This window comes from Prunus mume, linkage group LG6 (genome assembly GCF_029339155.1).
Source record: "Prunus mume cultivar Tortuosa linkage group LG6, ASM2933915v1, whole genome shotgun sequence".
NCBI lineage: Eukaryota > Viridiplantae > Streptophyta > Magnoliopsida > Rosales > Rosaceae > Prunus > Prunus mume.
In genome coordinates this window covers 7,520,619-7,545,891 of record NC_142703.1, presented here as the reverse complement: position 1 = coordinate 7,545,891, position 25,273 = coordinate 7,520,619, and the positions used below count along the sequence as shown (strand labels likewise).

General features: G+C 37.9%; 3 protein-coding genes, 1 long non-coding RNA gene and 1 pseudogene across 5 annotated transcripts; 4 read left to right on the top strand and 1 right to left on the bottom strand.

Moving 5' to 3' along the window:
- The first annotated feature begins 260 nt into the window (after positions 1-260).
- On the top strand, positions 261-5,732 carry LOC103334086 (ABC transporter C family member 14-like; annotated as a pseudogene). Its single transcript, XR_016128113.1, has 12 exons — positions 261-449; positions 872-1,611; positions 1,765-2,084; positions 2,314-2,400; positions 2,484-2,819; positions 2,929-3,093; positions 3,398-3,692; positions 3,911-4,138; positions 4,359-4,651; positions 4,811-4,874; positions 4,963-5,202; positions 5,283-5,732. The product of XR_016128113.1 is annotated as an ABC transporter C family member 14-like (transcript).
- Positions 5,733-6,248: 516 nt separating this feature from the next.
- Positions 6,249-8,064, top strand: LOC103334075 (nucleolar-like protein). Its single transcript, XM_008237001.2, has 3 exons — positions 6,249-6,649; positions 7,496-7,617; positions 7,702-8,064. The coding sequence occupies exons 1-3, from the start codon at positions 6,322-6,324 to the stop codon at positions 7,813-7,815; spliced, it is 564 nt and encodes a 187-aa protein (XP_008235223.1). The 5' UTR covers positions 6,249-6,321; the 3' UTR covers positions 7,816-8,064.
- A 637-nt stretch (positions 8,065-8,701) lies between these two features.
- On the bottom strand, positions 8,702-11,649 carry NLA (SPX (SYG1/Pho81/XPR1) domain-containing protein). The gene is made up of 6 exons (XM_008237002.2): positions 11,018-11,649; positions 10,363-10,607; positions 10,016-10,270; positions 9,371-9,508; positions 9,160-9,218; positions 8,702-9,051 (listed from the first exon to the last, which is right to left on the bottom strand). Exons 1-6 carry the CDS (start codon positions 11,172-11,174, stop codon positions 8,946-8,948), a joined length of 960 nt encoding a protein of 319 aa, XP_008235224.1. The 5' UTR covers positions 11,175-11,649; the 3' UTR covers positions 8,702-8,945.
- Positions 11,650-15,163: 3,514 nt separating this feature from the next.
- On the top strand, positions 15,164-16,942 carry LOC103334077 (Adenine nucleotide alpha hydrolases-like superfamily protein). The gene is made up of 4 exons (XM_008237003.3): positions 15,164-15,716; positions 15,812-15,906; positions 16,215-16,336; positions 16,601-16,942. The coding sequence occupies exons 1-4, from the start codon at positions 15,533-15,535 to the stop codon at positions 16,686-16,688; spliced, it is 489 nt and encodes a 162-aa protein (XP_008235225.2). The 5' UTR covers positions 15,164-15,532; the 3' UTR covers positions 16,689-16,942.
- A 3,113-nt stretch (positions 16,943-20,055) lies between these two features.
- Positions 20,056-25,171, top strand: LOC148916002 (uncharacterized). Its single transcript, XR_016128301.1, has 3 exons — positions 20,056-21,668; positions 23,288-23,419; positions 23,848-25,171. It is a non-coding gene; the product is annotated as an uncharacterized LOC148916002 (long non-coding RNA).
- Positions 25,172-25,273: the final 102 nt, after the last annotated feature.

Genomic DNA, 25,273 nt, shown 5'->3' with positions numbered 1-25,273 from the left:
GAAAATATTATATTTAAACGGTGTAGCCGATCGGCTATACTCTTTGAATATATTCAAATATTTTACAAGTATAGCCGAACGGCTGTACGGTGAAAATATATTATATTTAAATAGTATAGCCCTGGCTATACACTTGAATACAATCGAATATTGTAAACGTATAGCCGCCCGGCTGTACTCTGAAAATATTATACTTAAAGAGTATAGCCGCCCGGCGATACTCTTTAAATATATACGGTTTTAAAGTGCAGCCATCTATCTTCTTATTCTATTCGAATTGGTCGTTTCTGAGGAAATTCGAAGTCTTTGGGAAATGGGTTTTCGTGATTTTGATGTTAATCGAAGACCCAATGATGACAATTTGAATTTGAAGTGATTGGATTGGTTCTGAGGGCCTCTCATGGGGAGATTTCTTGGCGGGTTTGTGTTGCCTCTGCTGCTGCTAACAGGTTTTTAAATGAAAATGCCTTTTGTTAATTTGTTGTAATAATCATGTTATTGTAGTAACAAAATTATTTCAAGTGGATGTGTTGCACTTGACCAGCTGGTCTAGTTAATTGCAACTCAAAAATTTAGCATGCATTTGGATTGGGGCTGATTTCCTTGTTGAGTTTTCTTCAGTTATGTTTTTTTGGTAATTTAGATAAGTTAAGCTTGTCTCATACTGTCTCCCTCATCATCACCATAATTAGTAGTCTGAATTATCATTTGATATGGTTATGGAGAAATTCTGGACGCAGAAAACTTATAGATACTGACAATCTCTGCGTGCTTAGTAACTGAGGTTAATGTGATAGCATGATTCTGCATTAGTGTTTCTTTTGTTTTCGTTGTCAAAAATGCTAAGTGCATACTATATGGATGATGACAGTGCAACTTGCCATTGCAATGTTCTTTCTGTATAACAGCCTTGGTGCAGCAATGATCACATCTGTAGTAGGAATCATGTGTGTTCTTGTGTCTGTTGTGCTGGGCACGAGACGGAACAACAGGTTCCAATCTAATGTGATGAAGTGTCAGGATTCAAGAATGAAGGCAACAAATGAGATGCTTAACTACATGCGTGTGATCAAATTCCAGGCTTGGGAGGAGCACTTTAATAAGAGAATTCCGGCTTTCCGTGAGTCGGAGTTTAGCTGGCTGACCAAGTTCATGTACTCAATCTCTGTGGTTATGTGGTGCACCCCAGTACTGATATCAACTCTCACATTTGGCACTGTACTCTTATTGGGTGTCTGGCTTGATGCCGGGACATTGTTCACAACCACAAGCATCTTCAACAATTTGCGGGATCCCATCAGGACCTTCCCACAATCTATGATTTCAATTTCTCAAGCTATGATATCTCTTGGGAGGTTGGACCGTTATATGATGAGTAGAGAATTGGTGGAGGATGTGGTGGAGAGAGACAAGGGCTGTGATGGTAGAACTGCTGTGGAGGTTAAAAATGGTGCGTTTAGCTGGGATGATGAAAGCAAAGAAGAGGATTTGAAACACATAAATTTGAATGTCAATAAAGGGGAGCTAACGGCTATTGTAGGAACAGTGGGATCTGGAAAGTCTTCCCTTCTAGCCTCAATTCTTGGTGAGATGCACAAGTTATCCGGAAAGGTATGATTTGATACCATTCAACCCTTTTCTAGATGTCTCTTATGACATAAAATCCCTCCACTGAACCATAAGTTTATAACCAGGTCATAACTCTCTCAAAAAGCTTCAGTTTAATCAAGTACTTGTTGAATTAATAAACTTTTTGAATAACAGGTACGAGTTTGTGGAACAACTGCCCATGTTGCTCAAACATCATGGATTCAAAATAGGACTACTGAAGAAAATATATTATTTGGTTTGCCAATGGACAGAGATAGATACCAGGAAGTTATATCAGGGTTTGCTGCTTGGAGAAGGACTTGGAAATGGAGTTTGGAGATCACACTGAGATAGGAGAGCATGGCATCAACCTAAGTGGTGGCCAGAAACAGAGGATACAACTTGCTAGGGCTGTATATCAAAATTGTGACATATATCTTCTCGATGACGTTTTCAGCACTGTTGATGCTCATACTGGATCAGAAATATTAAAGGTGACATTGCGTTAGATTTTCTACTACATTTGATAGTAAATAAATGATTTACTTTTGATTCCACAGTGATTGAACATTCAAGCTTGTTCTTAATATAGTGGTTTGAACACTTTTTTACTTTCATAGTCTAAATGTGCTAAGATAATAAAAAAACAGTACAAAGTGACACTCATTGAATTTGATTTGTATGCATAATGTTCTACTGATCATGATTTATACTTCTCTGCAGGAATGTGTGAGGGGAGTGCTTAAAAACAAGACGGTTTTAGTTGTAACTCATCAAGTTGACTTCTTGCATAATGTTGATCTTATTTTGGTAAGATTATAATTGCAGTTTGCACACATTTATCCCTTGTACTTATATATTTATTTAAACTTATTACCTCCAAATAATATCAGGTCATGAGAGATGGGATGATAGTACAGGCTGGAAAGTATAATGATTTGCTAAATTCTGGCCTGGATTTCAAACAGCTATTAGCTGCCCATGAAACCTCCATGGAACTTGTAGAAATGAGCACCACTATTCCCAGCAAAAGTTCCCCCAGTCCTCAAATATCTCCACAATTCTCTTCGAACCACCGGGAAGCCAATGGTGGAAACAACTCTTTGGACCAACCAAAGTCTGATAACAGGACTTATAAACTCATCAAAGAAGAGGATAAAGAAACAGGCAAAGTGAGCTTGCACGTTTACAAAGTTTGTGAGTTAGAATTGCTCACCTTTTCTTTTTCTGTTTAAGCATTAGTTTTTGTCATAGTTGATGAGAGATCCTATTCTCTATTTAATCTAAATTGTATACGTTGTCTTCTTTGCTAACTGATGAGAATTTATCACCCACCAGGCATCAACTGATCAGACGAATATCAATCAATTTCTTCCCTTCATTTTGGGTATGACCATTGCCATGTACATCACTGTGCTTGCCATCTTTATCGTTGTATGCCAAAATTTGTGGCCAACAGTATTCTTGCTGATTCCACTTATTTGGCTTAATATCTGGTACTGGGTATGTCATTCTTTTGATCATGCTGTTGATATTTATCAGTGTAAGATCTATAATGTTGCAATGAATGTGTTCTTCTTGTTTAACAAATGTGTGTTAGACAGGAAAATAAAATATCTAGTTATATGATCTTTGTCATGAATACTGTTGGTCAATCCAACTCTTGTTAGACAGATAATATAAATGTTTTGAACTGAAGCACCCCTATGCAGATATATGAATGTGCTACACTGGAAAAGTAAAATCTCTTGTTTTATGAATGTGGCCTTAATTATATGCTGAGATTTTTCTACTGTTTGGATTTTAGGGTTACTATCTTGCGTCATCTCGTGAATTAACTCGACTCGATTCGATCACAAAAGCTCCTTTTATCCATCACTTCTCAGGGAGCATATCCAGAGTTTTGACAATCCACTCTTGCAGAATGCAGAACATGTTCTCCAAGGAAAATGTTAAAAGGGTTAACGCCAATTCACGTATGGATTTCCACAACAATGGGTCCAATGAGTGGTTTGGTTTCAGTATGGAGATGCTTGGGAGTTTAGTTTTCTGCATTTCCACTGTATTCATGTTCTTGTTGCCAAGCAGTATAATTAAGCCAGGTACATCCTTCTTCTTCTTTTGGTGCGACACTTAACAAGAGGTCATATCTAGCACTTGATTCATGGCCAATTATGATATGGGATGCCTAAGTATATAATACTTAGCGTATCTGATATAAATTAGCATCTTATTTTGGCACATCTGATATAAATTAGCTGCAGTAGATGAGTGTCTATTTCAGAGATTTGGCTAAATCAGTTATTCCTTCATGGTGCAGAGAATGTTGGTTTAACTCTCTCCTACGGATTGGCCCAGAATGGTGTGCTGTTCTGGGCCATTTATAAGAGCTGCTTTGTCGAAAATAAGATGGAATCGGTTGAGAGGATAAAACAATTTACTAACATCTCATCAGAGGCAGCATTGGAGATAAAAGACCGTGTTCCTCCTTCAAATTGGCCTTCCCGTGGCAATGTCGAGCTCAAAGACTTGCAGGTAGTGTACCTTCATTTCTGTTTATATCTTCTGAACAAATAAAGTCAAATCTTACATTCCATGAGCTGCTACACTCTAGCCATTTTTCCTTCCAAATGGTATATTTGTAGTACATCTTCCATGGCTAGTGTAGTGGACGGACAAATGAAGTGGTCTGCATGCAAGTTGTCGTTACTTGGTCATCTCCATTGCTTTGTCTCAAGCTAAATAAGCCCTGTTCCTTTTGATATCGTCCAAATACACCCTGGTTCTCAAAGGCATTAGTCTAAGCATTCACGGGGGTGAAAAGATTGGTGTTGTTGGTCGAACAGGGAGCAGGAAATCAACTTCGATCCAAGTGTTCTTTAGGCTGGTGGAACCTTCAGGAGGCAAAATTATCATCGACAGGATTGATATAACCACAATAGGGCTTCATGATATCAGGTCTCGCTTCGGGATCATTCCTCAAGAACCTGTCCTTTTTGAAGGAACTGTGAGAAGCAGCATTGATCCAGTAGGAATTTATTCAGATAAAGAAATTTGCAAGGTAAACAACACAATGCTATCTGGTTTCCAGATTACATAAGAGAGTAACCCATAGCCTCAAAAAACAATCAGATTGAATTATACAATTTCTTTGTATATGTATGTCATCCACTTACTTAGATGAAACATTTATTCACATTAAATCTTAATTTTCTTGTAGAGCCTTGAACACTGCCAACTTAAAGACGTGGTAGCTGCAAAACCTGATAAACTCAATTCTTTAGGCATGTGACTCTCCCCATTATTTACTCTCTGGAACTGAAATGCTAACTAGCATTAGGATTTGGTACTGACTGTTTCCATCAAATTAAGTGGCTGATGACAACGACAACTGGAGCGTGGGGCAAAGACAGCTTCTCTGTTTGGGGCGAGTTATGTTGAAGCACAGCCGGCTCTTGTTCATGGACGAGGCCACGGCTTCAGTTGATTCACAGACGGATGCTGTAATACAAAGGATCATCTGAGAGGATTTGGCTGCATGTACAATAATCAGCATTGCTCACAGAATACCTACAGTGATGGACTGCAACAAAGTTTCCGTAGTAGATGCAGGTGAGTGTTCTCTCCATCTTGTCACGGTCGGCATTTGTTTACCACATGAAAATTGTAGCTCATGTTCCTTTTTCTAACAGGACTGGCTAAAGAATTTGACAAACTGTCCCGCTTGCTTGAGGGACAATCATTGTTTGGGGCATTGGTTCAGGAGTATGCCAACCGTTCACAAGGACTATAAGCAACCATCTTTGGTTTCTCTATCGTTGCTTCCGGTGATTCCTTTTGTGCTTGCAAATCTTCCAAGAATCACCTGCCTGCATTTGTCCCTCCCATTATTAAAATAAGAAGAGGCCCTTCTCAGCTGTGTGTGGGAATTATCAAGACAATAATGCAAGTCCAAGTCAAGCCTCCCTTAGACTTGTGGCAAGAAGTAGCTAATCTACTCCAGTTACCACCCACATTTCTCCATTCTGTTTAGAATGTATTTAGATGAGAACATTAAACTTATGCTTCTTGACAAGGGTGCTGTTTATGGAAATCAGTTGTATTATTCTTGGAAAATTCAGTAACTGGAATTTGTGGATGCACTCTCTCTCTCTCTCTCTCTCTCTCTCTCTACATTGTATATATGAATATCAGTCCGGCTCTGTGCTGGACGTGCATTTTTATTGACATGGTTGATTGGTTTAGGGGTGCAGATGGTTTCCAGTCTAAGGGGTTGATTTTGGGTGTGTTTCTATGTTTAAATAGTGTTTAGGTTTTTTATAAATACATGTCTAGGATTAGATTTATTTATAAATTTGTCAAAGTTTTTTAAGTATCAAATTTTCGAAGTTTCAAAAGGTATTTTATATCATAAATAATCAAATTTTGCCAATAAATAGGATTAATGTCAAATAAAATAAGGTAGAAATGAAATTTTCTCAATGCGTCATGTCTTTGATGATGGAATTTATGATATAAATTAAATATAGTGCTAGGGTTTAGAATAGGATATCACTTTTCTTGAATGGAGCAGCTATATAATCAATTTTACATTAAAAAGCGTCAATAAGAAACGCAGCGTTTAAGGTGTTGTTGTGGCCCCTGTAGGTAAGAGACACAGCACCCTATTCTAAACCCCGAGCATAAACCCTAGAGAGAGAGAGATTCACAGAGAGACAGAAAGAAAGAGTGATGGGAAGGTCACGACGAAAGTACAAGCAATCGAGGACGAAGGTCCGCGTGGCGCTGCCGAAGAGGAAGCCCAACGTCTTCAAGGCAGCCTTCTGTCTACCTCCGAAGCTTCGCGCCTTACTGGAACAACAAGGCCCATCCTCTGCCTCATGGGACGCCGAGGGCACTGTTATCGAAAACTATAAGTCCTTCGGCTTCGTTTCTAACCCTAACTTGCTCGGCGTCCGCTCTCGAACCTCTCACATGATCGAAAGTGATTCTCTCCAGGTCCCTCCTCCGCCTACTTCGGGAGATGAGCCCGTCGACGGTAGCGACGTCGAAGAAGACGGTCAGTTCTCTCTCTACTCTCTTTTTCTGAATTAGAAATTGGTAATTTAGTTTCTTTGGCTGAAATAAAAAATTGAAAGCTTAGTGCTTAATGAAATAACTGGTTGTGGATTTTTAAGGGAAGTTGCAATTGAAGTTCCAATTGGTTTACCGGAAAGATTGAACTTTTAGGATAAAGTTATCTGCTTGAGGTTGAGGGGTAGTCAGTTTGCTTTTAGCTCTACACAAAATTCCTTTCGTTTGGAGGTAAAAGTATGAGGAATAACCCAGACAGTTTACAGGGTTATTAAATCCAACACTCCCGGACGGAAGTTGAAATAAATTTTAGAATGGCCAAATACTTAATAATTTGATGGGATGGAGATCGCTATATTGAGTTTGGCTTTAATTTGATCAAGTACTTTTTAATCTGTAAGCCCAAAAAGTTTGGCTTAGGTAATCTGGTCAATTTGTTGACTGACAAACTTCTATAAGGTGATCCGTTACCGTTGGTGCTGCAGTTAATTAATGTATAAATACCCTTAGAATGTAATGATGTAGAGGCTGAACTGGTTGCAAGAACCAAAGTTCTGTCTTCTGCCTAAGGAAATGGACTGTGCGTGTTTGATTTCGAGAAATACAGTGAAATTAAATATCACTATAGGGGAACCATCCCAAACTTGGCGGTTAAATTGGCAATGCTGTTGGGGAGGTACTGCCGAAAATTAGCTCCGAAACCAGTACTCCTAGATTTACTGCTATTTTGAATTGCATAAATTATTTGTTGTAGAACTTGTTGGCTTGATTATTTTCTTCTCTTTCAAAGGTGTGAAACTTGCGATTACACAACTTTCTTTGTTTCATACAGATTTGAGATCTAGTCTAGGGAAAAAGCGGAGAGATGGAAAATCTGCACCACTGCAACCATTAACGGCCATGCAACGCGTTTATATTGGTCGGCTCATTGAGAAGTATGGAGACGACTATCAGGTGGGATACAAGCTTATATTCTATTACAAATTGAAGTTGTAAAGTTGCTTTCTTCATGCTTAAGGTGGAATTGTTGCTTTGCAGGGAATGTTCATGGATACAAAACTAAATGCAATGCAGCATTCTGTTGCAACTTTGGAGAAACTATGCAAAAGGTATCACGTGCATAAAGATAAAAATCCCTTATTGATCCGTTGAGAAAGGCTCAGTCGTGCATGGCAATCTCATGAGAGTGATTCGATCACTAATGTGGTCTTTTTCTCGTTTTCAATATGTTGTATCTTTTTTACTTATGAAAGAATTTTGGTTGATGAATGATTAATATAATTGTTCTAAAGAAAATTTTGAACGACGGGAGTATATGATTGCGCACTGTATTGTAATAAGAACATGAAACCGTATATGTTGTATGAGTAAAATAGTGACTGTATCTAGACCTATTTTGTATCTCTTTCTTGTTCTTTAAGCTGATGGCCGTCGCCCGACCTATCAATTATGGATATCGACCTCAACCTGCTCGGGCATGAAGACATTGTCTTCTCCGGTTAGGTTGTCTTGGTCGTTCAAATGCTCCAAATTGGGGTGAGATTCGAACATGTGGTCCCCTCATATCAATCACCTTGTTCACAAACATCTCAGACACGAGAAAAACTTTCCTGCACCCGTTGCATGAATTTCCCATTTCTCAATACAACGGAGTATGGAAGTTTTTCTCCTCCTGCACCCTCCTCTTCCTGCTTCTTGGCTATCAAGTGCTTGCCAGATGAACCATTCTTACGCAATTTACTAAAAAGCAAAAGGATCGCAAAGAAATACCCAGATAGAAATTCAGCATGGAAACAAAGCAAAGCCTACATAATTTCATAATGGACCCAATTTGAGGACAATTCAACTCTAACCATCTCTTTTAGCATCAAACATTTTCCTTTTCATATCAATAGTACCCATCTCTTCTAGCATCATTAATTTACGACATGATACAAGGATGCAAATTTTACTCCAAATCAAAATTGATGAACAGATTGTGAATCCATACTAATAACAGACCAAGTTTACTTGGATTAAGCAAACAATGACCGCAACGTTAAGTCCCAAAAACTTCGAACACTAAAAACAAATTATATGTACAGCGTTAATCAAAGGCTACATACAAGGAACAGAACATCCACACACGGCTACAAAATAGTCGGTGGGTCACAGAACCCAACGGAAAAATAACCCGTAAATGGGTTCCAAAAGAGCATGAAGAAACTATTGTGACAGTTTACATGGTGGGTTAGGCGGAAAAAGAAGGGCAAAATGGTCCCCGAGTTGTGAACAGACAGCACTCAAACCCCCATGAACGCCCGACACTGGGATTCCCAGTGCTGCTTTGCTTGCCGAACCCTCTCTACCCTTTCTGTCTGGAGCCTCTGCTCCCAGTATTCATTGCAGCTGTTCCATATGAACAAAATAAGAATGAGAATTTTGCATATATAATTTCTAGGTCATTCACTAGAGAATAATGATGCAAAGTAAGTAATATGGTGGGCACAAACATACCTTCTGCCAAGTAACATGCTAAGCTCTTCTAAGTGTACAGCACCCTCATAAACTCTTGCCTGAAATCAATATAAACAAATTACAAATGGTAAGTGGTTTTAACTTTTAACCAGGTCCCAAGCACAAGTAAAAGACGCCACTTTGTGCCTTTGTTTGTGGTACAAAGGCTACCAGCGTACTAGCTCCAAGTGGAAAATGAGAGAATGCTCACCTCTCGGCATAGAGGGCATTTTTCTTTAGGCTCTGCAGCCTTTAATCCATCGACAATAGTCACTGATGCAGCCGAGCAAGCGCACATGTAGCAGAATATATGACCACATGTGAGAGCAACTGGATCAAAAACTGTGTCCTGAAAAGCAGAAGACAAGAGAAAAATCACATGAACTATCATTAAATAAGAACCTCGAATGAAGCACAATAATAGCAAACATGTTTTCTTCTCTACAACTCCTACTTCAGTCATGCACGTTGCTGAGATGGGCAAAAACATAATGTCTCTGTAGTCCTAGACTAGAGAGCTGCCAGAGCTTTAAGTTTGAGTTGATCAAATCAAACCCATAGGCCATGGCATATGCAGTTTGCGTTTAAGGATGTCAAACTTTAAAAACTGGCCATATGTGCTCCTAGTTCATAACAATGAGGCATAGCAGAAATTTTCAATTTGAGAGAGTAAGAGTAATATTTTGAGTGCTTTAATATTTCAAGCTCAGTTCTTGAAACCTGTTACATTATAATTGAATCCATAGACAGAATTAAATGATGTGCAGTTCCGTGCAGAACAACAAAAATATGCAGTGAAAAATGAATGATAGATATGCAGGACATCCTGTGAAAAATAAAAAATCTTGAAACTTACCAAGCATATAGAACATGTCAAGTCAACATCAAGCTTGACAGAATCAAAGAGCTCGCAGGCAAGAGATGGTTTCCCATCATTGATTTTGAGGGAGCATCCCTCAAACAAGGCTGGTGCCTTCCTTGACTTGGTCTTGGTTTCCCTTAAATTGATGTGAAAAGCCATAAGCTCACAAAGCCATGGACTCTGAAGGATTCCAATGTGCATACTTTGAGCTTGTGATTTAAAGGCCTGTCCTTGCGTTGAGTAATGAATCTGTCTCAAAATACAAACAAAATATATTCATTCAACTAGATTATCAAAACTCAGGATAAATTAAATGTGTTCAAAAAGTGCAAGTTGTATACCTTATCATATTTCTTTAGTATTTTTCGAATGGCAATGGCGTTGATCAGTGCATAAGTAACAAGGTCCTTGCCTTCTTCAATTAAGCCAACATGGTTCCCTTGAAGTTTGCCTTTGAACCAAAAGAAGTACTTACGAAAGCCAGAAGCCAGATGCAGTTCAAGCAATTTCTGGGCACGCTTATTAAAGAAGCCTACCACTGCAGACATCTCCTTGAGAAGGGCAGGGAAAAAGCTCCCATCACACACTGCACAATTCAAAATTTCAAACTAAACATTAGCATAAAACCATTGCCAGACACAAAACTTTTTATTTCTTTAAATAACTGGTAAATGTGAGCAGGTGAACCAATCGTGGGTTAAAAAAGTTTAAAATTTGGAAGTTAAAACAGATTCCATATGCCCTGAACATCAATACGGCCTTAAATTTTTTCTTCTTGTATTTATCCTCCAACTTGGCTATAAATATGAATGCAAGATCATGTCAAGGAATTTCAATGGGATTGAAGAAAAGATATATCCAGCATAATCAAATCCCAATATCCAAGAAATGGACCAAAGTTGATAAATTTACTGTCACAATTAGACCCAAAATAAAGAGATTGAAGAATGATGATTCAACAGAAATAGATAGATAGAACATGCTATTCAAAATGACCTGGGCAATGGTCAGGGCATGTTCGAACGTCATGGACCTCATGAGTGTCCTCCCTGCGGCATTTCTTCAAGATCTTCTTCAGCTTCTTGAAGCCAACCCCAGGTAGCTTCTTCTCCTGGCCTTGCATGTACTCCTGGTATTTCTTGCAGAATTTCATTTTTCATCAATGACCACTAAAAATCCTTGGCTTTAAATTAAAATTTAGCAAAAAACAGAGATGGGTCTGAGAGAGAAATCCAAAGATGCAAACTTTTTGATTCCTTAATGCTAAATATCACTAATGAAATGGATCAAATGGTATTTTTCTTTTTCTGAGACTCTCCGGTGATGAGGTGGTGTTGTGTCTTTGGCCGTGTGTAGAGATGTGTTCTAACGGTTTATATCCATCACTTGAAGAAGACGTATAATATATAAAGGACGAATTATACCATCCATATGCTAAGTGAGCACTGAATTCCCGAGAAAAAGTCAATTTATCAAGAATTTCTCGGAAACTTAAAACAGACTTAACATGTCAATTTGAGTTGAGTGAATGAAGCCACAGATTTGAAAACCTTTTTCATTTTGTGGTAAAATCCATGTGGGAAAACATTCCCAAATCAAGATTAAAAAATACAACGCAACAACAGGTAATGTAATGCTCCTCCACTTGGGGTAGGTCGGTAGACCGTAGATGTTCTATATTTTGTCTGCTTGATTGATTCCTATTTGATAAAAATTACTCTGATAAAATATCTAGACCCTTCTTTTTCTATGTTAATTCTAGACCCTTCATATTTGTTGTAAATATTGGGGGGGAAAAAAAGGTTTTTTCATTAAAAAAATACTTGGCCAAAAAGAAAGAAGAAAAGAAGAGAACCATCATCACATGTATGATGTATACGTAATATTTGAAAGACAAGGAGGAGGATCATGTGAATTTTGGTAGCAAACAAAATAAAAGAAAAGAAGATATCCAACCATCTCGATTTAATGTTTTCATCATGACAACGCAGCTTTAACCAACCCGAAAGTCAAACAAAAATACACATTTGACCTTGGGATATAAAATTTACTCAATGATAATAAAAAATTGTTTTCGTTTTTGTCCAAAAAAAAAAAAAAAACGAATAAAAATTGTTGGAGGAGCTCTATCTATCAGTTCACGATTCACCACCACACGACGATAAGAGCAAGGGCGTAAACCGCGTACGACAATACATGGCCAGCTATTATGCCACGTGTAAAGGGGTGCTGCTTCACGCGATAGACAGCTAGTGGGGGACACCTTTTTGGTATGTGGGGTCACGGCGGATGAGCCAAGAAGTCAAGAAGCCAAAGCCAAAGCAAGCGATCTAGGTACCCAAACTTTCTCACCCAAAAAAGGAAAGGAAACTGCCCCCGCCGGCCTTCTCAAGTCTCAACAAAGAAACGTTTTCGTCTCGTATACGAAAGTAGCACCTGGTCCTCTTAAAGTCTTTTTCTGACAAACTTTTTTTCCATCGTCGTATTATTATTATTATTTTTGTATTTTAAGTATAATAGTAATCTATCTTTATATAAAGCAAAATATAGAGAATAATAAAATATTAAAAATATTAAAAAATATTTTTGATTAATTCAAATATTAAGAATTAAAATTATTAATTAAATAAAGATAATATGATAAATTCATTTTTTTTCATATTAAATAAAATTAAAATCATATAATAAGTCCTACTTTTATGAAATATGACTACTCATATTATTTTTTCTTAATTCTAAAAATAAATTAAAAAAAAACCAACTGGGGCTAGTATTGATTAAAAATATATATATATATATATATATAAAATTGTAATAAACAAACGCAGGGATATTACTTTTTAATAATATTAACATATTAATATGACATTGTGTACAAAATAATTATACACCAAAACACGTCTTAGGTAACTTCCTTGTATGCACTTGGGCTGTCGCAGTCTGGCCAAGTTCCTGTGTCAACGATGAGCACATTTTATTATTTCATTACCGTGTTGCTCGCCTAATTATAATTAATAATAGTTCAATGTTGAAGGGACAAGAAAATAAACTTTTTCACCATATGTAATCTCATATAAAGACACACAGCGTAAGTACACAGAAACAAACAAACACAGCCAAATAGCTAGCAAGCAATCGGGGATGCTTATATCATCACTACAGTACCATCCGGTCGGTTTAATCTTATCCATACTGCCATGGGGATTGACCTTACTCTGCCAAGTCATTCTAGCTACAAACTTAAGAAGAAGAATACTTTGCGACTAGATACAATTAAATCACTGCTTACGCAAACGCGGTTTAGCGAGTAGACTTGAACAATGAATCCACCTTCTTATATTTAAGTTTGAGTGCTTACTTAATCTTTTTTTCTTTTTTTAAAGACCCTTTCTATTGAGGGAGACGATAGTATACTAAATTCACGTGCACAACACAAATGTTAAAACTCGAATCCAAAACTTTTCCTAAAAGATCAATTATTTCAAACCACTGCGCGAGTGGAGGAATGCTTACTTAATCTTAAACCTTTGATTTTTGTCACCAAACTGTTGCTATTCCTATATATGTCAATATGAATAGTTTATGCCACGATATATGGCTTCATTGTATGCGTGATATAATTACCACATTATGACTATGTTTACAATATAATATATAGTCCCTCTCTCAAGTACTGTATGTATATATGTGGGTTGGTGGGTGGGCATTGTGACTTGTAAGTTAATTCCACACTGAGAAGAGCTCATGCACCCAAAAAATATCGTCAATCGGAAATGAGAATAAAAAGATAGATTTTCTGGTCACTTTGTGAGTGGAAGAGCCACTATGAGTTGTCTCTCGACAGCACTTGCTTATGGTCTATGGGTTGAGTGAGTCGGTCCAAAGCATCATATGCAAAAGGAGATTCTCACGAATGTTTCCTTCGGACAACATTACTTCATAGGATACATAGGAGCCTTCAAATCCATTCCATTGCATATCTTTTCTGTTCTGAGTAAGGAATCTTTTATCTTTTTTTAACAGCTATGAATGATGATATCTATATTTGAAATTTGATTTAGACAATATCAATTGGACGTGTTTCATTTCTAAACGATCACTGGCGCCTAAAGCCATCATTATCTGAATTCTTTGGTGGTGAGTTTAGTCTAATGAGTGGTGAAAGCTGATCAAAAGCAGCCAGCTAAACTGACCCATAAATGACTAAATATAATTTAAATCAAAGGAAAAGTAACAGAAGCATATTAGAAAATGGTGAGTGCCAACCAAATGCATAAACAATTGACCCATCATCACAAACATAAACCCATTTCTTTTGACTATAACTCCCTTTAGGTGCCTAATGGGGTATCTGTTGTTGGAGGAGCCGTGAGTTCATGGATCATGTGAAAACTGCCCAAAAAGAGAAATGGCGTAATTTGTCAGTGCCAGTGTCATACCAATTCACCGTCACATAGTGTTACAACTCCACTTTTATTATAACACATATATAAGTATGATTTCTTTCTCGGTCTAATTTGATGGGTAAATTTGGAACACTACCATTCAAGAATTCTATAATGAGGGTATTTATATATGGCCCTTAGATGAGGTCTTATCTCTTAATTGTTGGATCAAATTGATTAGAATGATCCAACAATTAAGAGATAGGAAGACTTTACCGAAGGGTCACCATAGAATGACTCCACTACCATTATTCTTTTGGGCTGTCACAGGCTCGATAATCCGGTTGTGTGGACAATTCAGGCGACTTTCTAACGATTGCTAAGAAAGATCCAACAAAATGACCCATTTTCTTCCTTGGCGGTATAAATTTTGGTCCACAAAGGAAATATGAGATCTGGGCCATGACTTATATCAGTTTTGGGCATTTGGTCCAGAATTCCCTAAATAAAGTATGAAGGCAGGCCCAATTAAATCATCGCCCACCTTACACTTGCAGCTAAGTTGAAGTTGCATCAATTATTTAAGATGTGAACCAAATCCAATCGGTGGTCCTAAAACCAAACAAAGAAAAGAAAATATTAACCACAAATAAATAGAAAAACATAAAAGAAAAAGAAAAAACCAAACGAGTGGTCTGGGGCACTTTCCTGCGGCTGCTGCTACATTAGCCCACAGAAACAAATCAGTGGACGGTTTTCTTCCATAACAAACAAACACACTATTAATAATTGCTTTGCTTTGCGCCTTCATTTTATAATTTACTATACTGTCTTAACCTCTGGGGATTTGCCTTAACCTCCCTCCCTCCACCCCTAAGTCGTTTCTATCTTTCTAGAGGCAACGCGAATGATTAGGAATTAAGCTATATTCACGTACCAAACGACGCCGTCCCACTCGCCTCTTGTCAGAATATTAACAACAACGCAAGCTCGTAACCGAATCAATTCCTACAATACAACAAACCGACACATTTAACCCGAAGAAGCTCTTACAAACTGCTATTTCATTGACTCAGAGAGGGAGAGAGAGAGAGAGAGAGACAGAGGGAGAAACACCAGAGCATTAATGGCGACGACTGGAGAGAAGCAAGTGATGGTGATCGGGGCCGACGAGAGCGAGCAGAGCACTTACGCTCTGGAATGGACTCTGGACCACTTCTTCGCACCCTTCGGTCCCACGTCTCCGTTCAAGCTCGTCATCGTCCACGCCAAGTCCATGCCTTCCGCCGTCGTTGGCCTCGCCGGCCCTGGTAAGTCTCATAGCCGCTAATTAATCATTTAATTATTTTAATTGTGGTCTTTGTGGAGGTGATCAGCTAAATTTCCGTGTTGTGCTTAATTGTAGGAGCGGCGGAGGTTTTACCAATTGTGGATGCTGATTTGAAGAGGATGGCTGCCCGCGTTGCTGACAAGGCTAAGCAACTTTGCGCTACCAAATCGGTATTTTTCATTTTGTTTTAATTATTTCTTGTGAAAGTTTGGTCCTTTTAATTTTAATATATGATTGTTAAGGTTTTGCTTGTCATGATGCAGGCGTTTCATCTGAGTTTTGCTTACTTTGATTTGTGAAGAAGACTAATTTGGTTTTCCCAAGTGTTTTTTTATTATCAATAAATAAAAAAAACTGAAAGATATAGTCGAAGCTAATGACAATCCTAGTACTACTCTTCTTGCAAGCCTTAGGTGATATGATTATGAACAACTTGCATTTCCCTAGCCGGTTTCTGAACATTACATATTCTATGCAGGTGACTGATGTCACTGTGGAGTTGGTGGAAGGAGATGCTAGGAATGTTCTCTGTGACGCTGTTGAAAGGCACCATGCATCCGTCTTGGTTGTCGGTAGTCATGGCTACGGAGCCATAAAAAGGTATTCCATCATACATGTTCTAATCTTTTCAGTGGAACAAGAACAACCATCTCTAAATTTCAGAGTTCAGTTGACGGTATAATTTGTGGTTAATTGATTTATTATATCGAGGATGCAACAAGATTTTAAGTCTTGTTCAGGGTTTTAGCTGCCAATAGTTGCTGCATAAATTCGTTTAGACTGTTTGTGCCATGAGTAGTTTTGGTGGAAAAGGGTGTTACTTGTCTGCATAAAATCTTAATGCTCTGTTTGATTCTGGTGCAGGGCGGTTCTTGGAAGCGTAAGTGACTATTGTGCTCATCACGCTCACTGCAGCGTGATGATTGTGAAGAAGCCTAAAACAAAACATTGAGCTGAGTGAGCCTCCTCCTATCTATGGCTTCAGTTAAGCATGGCGTTTCGTGGTGGCAGTATTACGATACTTATAATAAATTCGACCATTTGTGAGTTGTAAGGTTATATACTAGTGGTTATAGTTTGAATGTTCGAACTTCAAAGTATGGTGTGTATTATTGTAAGGTACAAAGTTGAAGCTTAAACTTTGGTATAGCGAGTGATGTATCCGTATATCAAAGTTGGATTAGTGAAGTTGTATGATATAAGTTATGACGCAGACTTTTTTCCCCCATTCCCTTCATTATATTTCATTCATCATTGATGTTCTTAATTTTACAAAAATGTGAATTCCAAATAAATACCAGTTGAAATCTTTCGGGAAAAAACGACATAGCCCTCAAAAGTGGTCAAGGGTGGCAATTGTCCGACAACAGACAGCAGCAAAAAGGGCGTTGACGTTGTTGGTGGTCTGGAAGAAACCATGGTAGATATGGATATACATGGTTGGTCGTCTATGGGCAAGCGACAGCCAAATGACACTCTACTGATGATCTGATCCACGACCTTTTGACTCAAACAAACTTAAAGGCTAATTAATTAGTTGTTATCCTTTCTGTATGCTAGCCAGCTTCTTATATTCACAAAATTTATTGATAAAATTATTCCACCTTCTTTTTACTTGAAATATAAAATGGAAATCATTGCCCTTGGCTTACTTCCAACGATAAGTTTTCACCTCGTTGTTGATGGAGGAGACATATACGTATACATATACCATGCGCAAATTATAGTCCCCCTCCCCTGGTGATGAGTAGTAGTAAAGAAGCTCTGTTTCTGGCATATCTAGAAGAAAATCAGGAATTAAACAAAGCTGCAATGGCGAGTAGTGTCGAGAAGTCCAAGCAAGTAATGGTGGTAGGTATGGACGCTAGCGACTACAGTGTCTACGGTCTCGAATGGACTCTCAACCACTTCTTCATCCCCTTTGCATCAAACCCTGTTTTCAAACTCGTCATTGTCCATGCCAAACCCTCTTCCTCTGCCATGGCCTTCGCCGGATCTGGTACTTACTGTACATACCTATAACATTCATGCACAAATGCAAATTTGCATGTGTGTCTGTGACATACTATTTTCGCAACAATAACATTATTTGTACCACACAATTTATTGACTCGAAAACTAGAGTTTTGAGTTAAAGTTTGTTGTGCCGAACTTTTATTAACTAAGTCCGTTTGTCCTCTCAAATAGGTATTCATAAGAGCCCTCTCAAGGTTGAGCAGCTATGACACGTCATTATATGTACCTCCCATTGGATACAAATACTTGGAAACGATGGATACTTGGATATGTCGAAACTCGGGCACCCTTGGCAGTCTCCACGATGGATATTTGGGTAGAGCGCATGAAGCCCATTTGAATAGTCTTAACTATTGTGCGTGCCTTTACCTTGTGCATGCTGGAAGTTGGGTTTATTCTAGCCCTTGTTTGAAGGTACTGTAAATTGGGAAACATCCCATCTACAGGGTAGACTCTGCCCAAATTTCGGTAGAAGTCAAAGTCTTTATAAGTTTAATTTAGACAAGAAGAGCACTCTAATAAAGTGGGTCCGACATCGGTCGGATGTCGAATGAGAAACAGGGTTCGTCATGGGTTCCAAGAGGGAATCTGGAGTGGATCCTGTCAATTTTGTATCAAAACATTAGGTTCAATTTCCTATGGAATCCGCACCTCATGTGCATCCCTAGTATCGTTAAATGTAGTGTGTTCTATTATGAAACGATGCCTCTTCGACGTGGATGACCTAATAAGACGTTTCAGGTACGTTTTGTAAGTTCGTCTCGGACTTGTACTTCATTAAATATACATAGCCCAACCCAGAGTAATCTCGGTGAAAGTGATGAAGTCGGAATAGCTTCCTCTTGATGTAATGGACAATGGCCCACACACATCAGTGTGGATTAGTTCAAGAAATTCAGTGACTCTCTCCCCCTTTCTTGAAAAAGGTAAGTTTGACATTTTTCCTTGTAGACAGGATTCACATATGGGCATAGGAACTGAACCCAAAGATTCAAGGTATCCATGTTTGACCATCCTTTGAATCCTTTATTGGCCAATGTGCCATAATTTTAGGTGCCAAACTTGAGTCTGATTGACTTCTCATATGGGCCTCTTAGGTCCTCATATTTCCATATCTATCAGGCAGTTGTTGTTTTCCACATTTTGTATTTGGTAGAGACCATTGATCATAGTACCATTACATATGAGTCGACCGCCTTGATGTAAAGAACATCCCATTCAATTGAATGTAATAGTGAAATCTTCTTTTAGCAGTGCTAAAACAGATATTAAGTTCTTCACACAACTTAGAAAGTAAAGACAATCTTTAAGTTCAAGTGTCTCTCTATATGGTAGCTTAAGGAGAAAAGTTCCTACTGCTTTCACAAAGATTTGGGAACCATTTGCAATACGTAGCACGATTTCCCATATTGACAACTTCCTTTGATATTCTAGTCCTTGCAATGTATTGCAAATGTATTTGCTAGCTCCTGAATCAATTATCCAGGTAACTACCATTACTGTCTCAACTACAAAATTGTTATGTTCATAAGTTCCGTTCCTTGTGCATGAAAGATGTACATTACATCTCCTCTTCCTTTTAGCATCCTTAAGGAAGCTAATCCATTTCGATATTATATGGTTTATGAGGCTTGCTGTGTAAAGTGTTATGTATGGGGTTCTACAGAAGTATCTACAAACATAGCAAATAAAATAAATTAGATTGTTCTTATCAAGGCCACAGATTTTGGGTCTTTAAAAACTATGGTTCCTCCCCTCTGTTGACCGTGAGTCTTCCGAGGTAGTTTCACCCATCGAAAAGTACTAGAATGACCTTATAAACGAGTCTTGATTGTTATTTGAGTTATTTTAATTATGTTGGGATTATGAGATTATTTTATAGTATTTTATGGAATTATTGGATATTATTTTGATATTTGAAGTTATGGAATATATGATTATGGGATACTTGATTGATTTGTTGTGAAAGCGAGTCTTGGGACTCGACTGTGATTATGTTGGTTTTACTTGGAGTGTATATTTTCCGAATTATGATACTCCTTTGGAATTGTGGAATCTTGTATAGACTTAACTCGTGTGTTTCGTAAGATTAATAGGACTTTCTCATGTTTGGGTAAACTCGAAAAAAGGCATGTTCGCGTATGGGTAAGCATGAGAGAAAACCCAATAGCCCATCACCTTAAGAAAAGACCCAAACATCCTGGAAAAATATCCAATAGTCATAGCCCACAACACTTGAAAATATCCCACTTCAGTCAAAATATCCAGCACCTTGTCAAAACCAAGGCAAACCCACGTGAACACAAGCTGCTCCCAGCACCTTGTCAAGATCAAGGCAAACTCATATGCATAGGCTGCTGGAAGTAAATCACTTTTGACCATCACACTTATCCATTCTTTCCTGTGCAAGCTCTAGTGGGAAAACAAGAAGGAAAAGCAAGAGGCTCCTCACCCAGATAGAGGAGTCCAGTGGCAGGAAAGTCTTGGAACCCCAAAAAGCTCTGCTCCTATGTGCTAGGGTTGGGGAGATTTCACCAAAGAGGATTGAATGGAAGAAAGTGAGGAAAAATGGAGAAGAAGACTTGATAAAATTGGGGGCTTCCAGCGCCTATAAAAAGGGGCATTTCCTACCCAGTAGATTATCACAGTCGGGGGGCATCCGTAGGAGATCCAGGGAAAGCAAGCATCCTCTCTCACTATTGGAACCCTTAAATTTCCAGCTTTATTCTTCCATCTCTTTCATTTTTCTCCTTTGGTAGACCGATCTAGAGCAAGAAACATCTTTACTCATTGCTGGAAGGTCCAATTTCATGCTATGTTCTTCCATCTTCTTCCTCTCTTTCCCATAAACACATCCAGAGAGAGCAAGCATCACCTCTCACCTATGAAACCCTTCGATTTCAAGCCATGTTCTTCTATTGCTTCCCTTTTTCTCTTCTGTCAAGCCACCCAGGAGACTGACGAAACTTTTGTCAAGCTGCTGGAAATCTGCTAAAGCCACCCTGCTTCCATCTTCTTCCTCTTTTTCCCATAAACACGTCTAGAGAGAACAAGCATCACCTCTCACCTCTGGAACCCTTTGATTTCAAGCCATGTTCTTCCATTGCTTCCCTTTTTCTCTTCTGTCAAGCCAGTTAAGAGCTTGACGAAACTTTCGTCAAGCTGCTACAAACTTGCTCAAGCCACTTATTCCTCTTCATTCATTCTTTCCTCTCTTCCTTCAACAAATCCTCTCAAAATTTCCTCTCCCCCTTACTTCGAGCCTCTGTTTCTCATAAGAAACCCAAGCCTTCTCTCTCTCATGCTAAACTCATGAATACTCAGCTCCCATGCCACAAGCTTCTCATGCCAAGTCATAATATTTATCTGTAAGCAACTGTTGGTTTGTTGGTGAAAGAAGCGAATGTGTTTCCTAAGGCTCCACGAACCTTTTGAATCACTATTGGGGCCTGATTCTTGAACTCGGACACAGCGGCAAATCCACTCATTTTCTCTTTACGGCAACTCAGACCCATCAGTAGCTGCCAAAAAGAGAAAGCCCCCCCCATAAATTGGCGACTTCATTGGGGATCAGGTTGCTATCTTCCTCAACGCCTCCAAAGAAGAAGACCATAAGCAATAAACCAGAGAAAATAAAGAGATAAGAACATTTCCTTTCTTTTTTTCTTTTTTTCTTTTCTCTTTTGTTGGCTATCTGCTTTGTGGAAAAAACATAATATGCATTACTGACATGCGCCCTTTGTTTGTGTCTTAGATCTCCATTGTCCAAGAATAACTTGCTCGAATTGTTAGAGAACAACTCAACACAGTCAGCCTCGGATCAGGTTCTTCTATACTAGGCATGTTTAAGTAAAAAAGACCCCAAATCAAAACTTGTGGGATTGCATCATCCTCATACCCTTGCTCCTTAAACTTGGTGCGTACTTCCTCGTACTTCGTGATATCAAGAATCCTAATCCAATTTGGAGTTTCATGATCATATATAGCCAACTAATTATGTAATAGTTAGAGTTAAGGACATCTTTGATAAAAGACATATTATGTTATCAATGGACAAGAAAGTTTGTTTTATACATTAAATCATTCTATATTATCTTTGAATATGTAGAACAACTATAGTACAAGGAATATACAAGTGGATATGAGAGCTATATAATGAGATTGCATACATGGAGACTTCTCATCATCCCTAAATCCTGAATATGTTCATGGTCATAGAAATATTGATTACGCATCAATATTCCGCAAAGACCAATACACAGTATCGTCTCTATATGTAGGGAATGGTAAGGTCTCAAGTCATTAAGTGTGGAGACACATCGATATGTGTGTAGGTGCTTGTAGAAGAACAAGTACACTAAACGTGATCCAACACATGAGTTATAGCATGGAAGTCTTTACTCACATGTCAAGCTGGAACTCATAAATTGCAATGGTGCAAACTAATCCTTAGACCTGAGGCATCATAGATGTTTTGTGGCTATGTTGTTAATCTTTAAGGGCACTATACGGTCATGCTGAATTAGGTATAGCTTAAAGGTGCTCATCAAGATTCTCAATATAATCATGAAAGCAAATGAATGTACAACACTACTCTTAGCAAAGGAGAGAGAATACTCCAAGATATGATTGGTCAAATCTCTGCGCAGAGTAATGGATAAGACTTGAAAAAAGAAGTCTTTAAATCTTACCAGGATAATCATATAAAAAGAATTATTCACATTAGGATATTAACAATCAGATTCCATGATCTAATAATGTGAATAAGGAGTATTGACATAAGAGAAGGATTCAATTGCACGGTCATTCCAATTTGAATACGTTCTTTCACAACGTCTTATTTAGTTCAGATAACCATGACTTGCTGCTAGGCGACAACCATAGTTTGTGGATGTCCTAAAAGGTTTCAATTAACCTTTATTAATAGGAAGAATTAAATTGTGAAATTTAATTCATATATCATCTCTGAGGAGTTGAGTCAACCCACTACATTGCTAAAGGGAACCTACGGATCTGCACACCCAAAGAATGTGATTAGAGGTACAAATGAGGAGACACAAGTCAATGGTTGATAATCAAATGTCAAAGTTCACGGTCAAAAGTCAACATGTTGACTAGAACAATTGACCAAAGTCAAATAGTTCAACTAGGTCAATTAAATAAGACTATAATTGTAATTTAATAATTAAATTATAATGGAATTAATATTGACATATAGAAATACTGGATTGGGCTTTTAAATATGATTTAAAAGGAAATTGACAAAATAGCCCAAAAGGCTATTGGGCCCAAGAGATAAGTGGCGTAAGATGACTTGACCCATGGACCAAATGGAGCCTCAAATATCCACCCGATTGCCTTTTGTGTTGTCCTATATAAGCTAAGAGTTTGAGAAAACCTAGTTAGGGTTTTTGGTTTCCTACTTTGGTTGATGAGTGATCATCTTTGTATCTCATCTTCCATAAACCAAAAATTGGTCCAATCAAGAAGTAGACTAGCATCCATACTTCTTGATTGCTTTCTCTTCATCTCTAGGAGCATTTGGTGTGGTGAGCTAGAGGACTCCAATCTTGGAGCCTTAAGGTGAAGGAGTCAAAATCAAGAGAAAGAAAAGGCTTTTCCAACAAAGGTGTTCATTCTTGAGAAATCAAGAAAAGATCATCAAGGGTAAAGATCTATTCCCTTTTTCCCATTCCTATTTGTGTTCAAAGAGACTAGGCTAAGATACTTGGTTTAAAATGAAAAAGGTTTAGCTAAACTAATATAAAGAAAATGAATCCGCAATTTAGAATGTTTTTGTTGTATAGGTTGTGGCTAAATTTCATTTCCTAAGCATTAGATGCATTTTTCCCTCAAACATTACATTTTCATGCTCCTTTATGTTGATGATATTCTCTTAGCAAGCAGCAATTTGTCATTATTACATGACACTAAGAGAATGTTGTCAAACTATTTTGAGATGAATGATTTAGGTGAAGCAAATTATGTATTGGGAATTGAAATAAATAGAGACACAAAAAGGGGATTACTTGGTCTATCACAGAAAGGATATATAGAAAGGGTACTCAAAAGATTCAATATGGATAACTGCACAGGTTGTGATGTTCCATTCTCAAAAGGTGATAAATTGAGTTGTGAACAATCTCCTAAAACTGAGCAAGAGAAGTTGGAAATGCAAGACAAGCCCTATGCTTCACTTGTAGGAAGCTTGATGTATGCGCAAGTTTGTACAAGACCAGACCTTGCTTTCTGCATAAGTGTTCTTGGAAGGTTTCAATCTAATCCAGGCCAAGCACATTGGGTATCAGGCAAGAAGGTATGAGGCATTTGCAGAGAACTAAAGAGTACAAACTGGTTATCGAAGAGTTGAAGATTTAAAACTTGAAGGATAAGTTGATGCTGATTCTGCTGGTTGTTTGGATACTCAGAAGTGTATATCAGGTGTCGTATATTTGTTTATAGGAGGAGCAGTGGCATGGAGAAGTATCAAACAACAATATGTATCAACCTCAACTATGCAAACTGAATTCTTAGCAGTTTATTAAGCTACTTCAATAGCAATGTGGCTTAAGAATTTTATGTCAGTGTTGAGAGTTGTGGAATCCATACGGAGACCAATCTAGTTGTGGAATGACAACAGTGCTGTAGTTTATTTTGCAAAGGGAAATAAGAGATCGTCAGGTATGAGACATCTGCAGTTAAAGTTTTTGTCAGCAAAAGAGAAGATCCGAGATGGTTTTACAGCTTTGGATCACATTGGGAAAGATTCTATGATTGCAGACTCTTTGAACAAAGGTTTGCATAATCATGTTTTTCATAGGCATGTTAGAAGCATGGTTTTGCAGATCAGTTTTGATGTTTAAGTCTGTGAGAGTTAGTGGGAGTCAGAGTTAGTTTTGTGTTCATTTAACTAGTTTCAATCGAAGTTGTCCTTACAGTTTTGTTTTGATAATGTTATTCAAGTTTTTCTTAAAATCATGTTTCTCAATTTATGAATGTTTTGGCATATGGATGAAGGAAGAATCTGCAAAATTGCTAGCACTTTTGTTTTGCATTTTCGTATCCATGAAGGAGCCATGATAGTTTTATTAAGACCTTGGTAGTCTTGTAAGGGTGAGCTAAGAACTATTTTGATCATCAAGCACATTCTAAGGCAAATCTCAACAATTCTTTGATCCTAATTCAGTTGGCAGTCTTATGTGTTGTTATGGACTTATATGTGTGGCTGTAAAAGACTTGAATGTTATTTATTCAATGTGCTTTGACAGTTCCATATGAGTTTATATCAACGACAGTGGCTTGATAAGAAACTGAAAAGTTTTAAGTCCTAAATTGGCCAAGTGGGAGAATGTAAGATAGTTTACTATCTTAAACTTGCATAAAGTGGTCTTCTAATCATTGTCGGATTGCAAGACTTCTTGATTAACCAAGGACTCAAACTAATCTCATCCAGTAGGCTGTGTATCAATGTTTTAATTGGATTACAAGGCTAAAGGGTTTTCTAATCCTTTTAGAATTGGG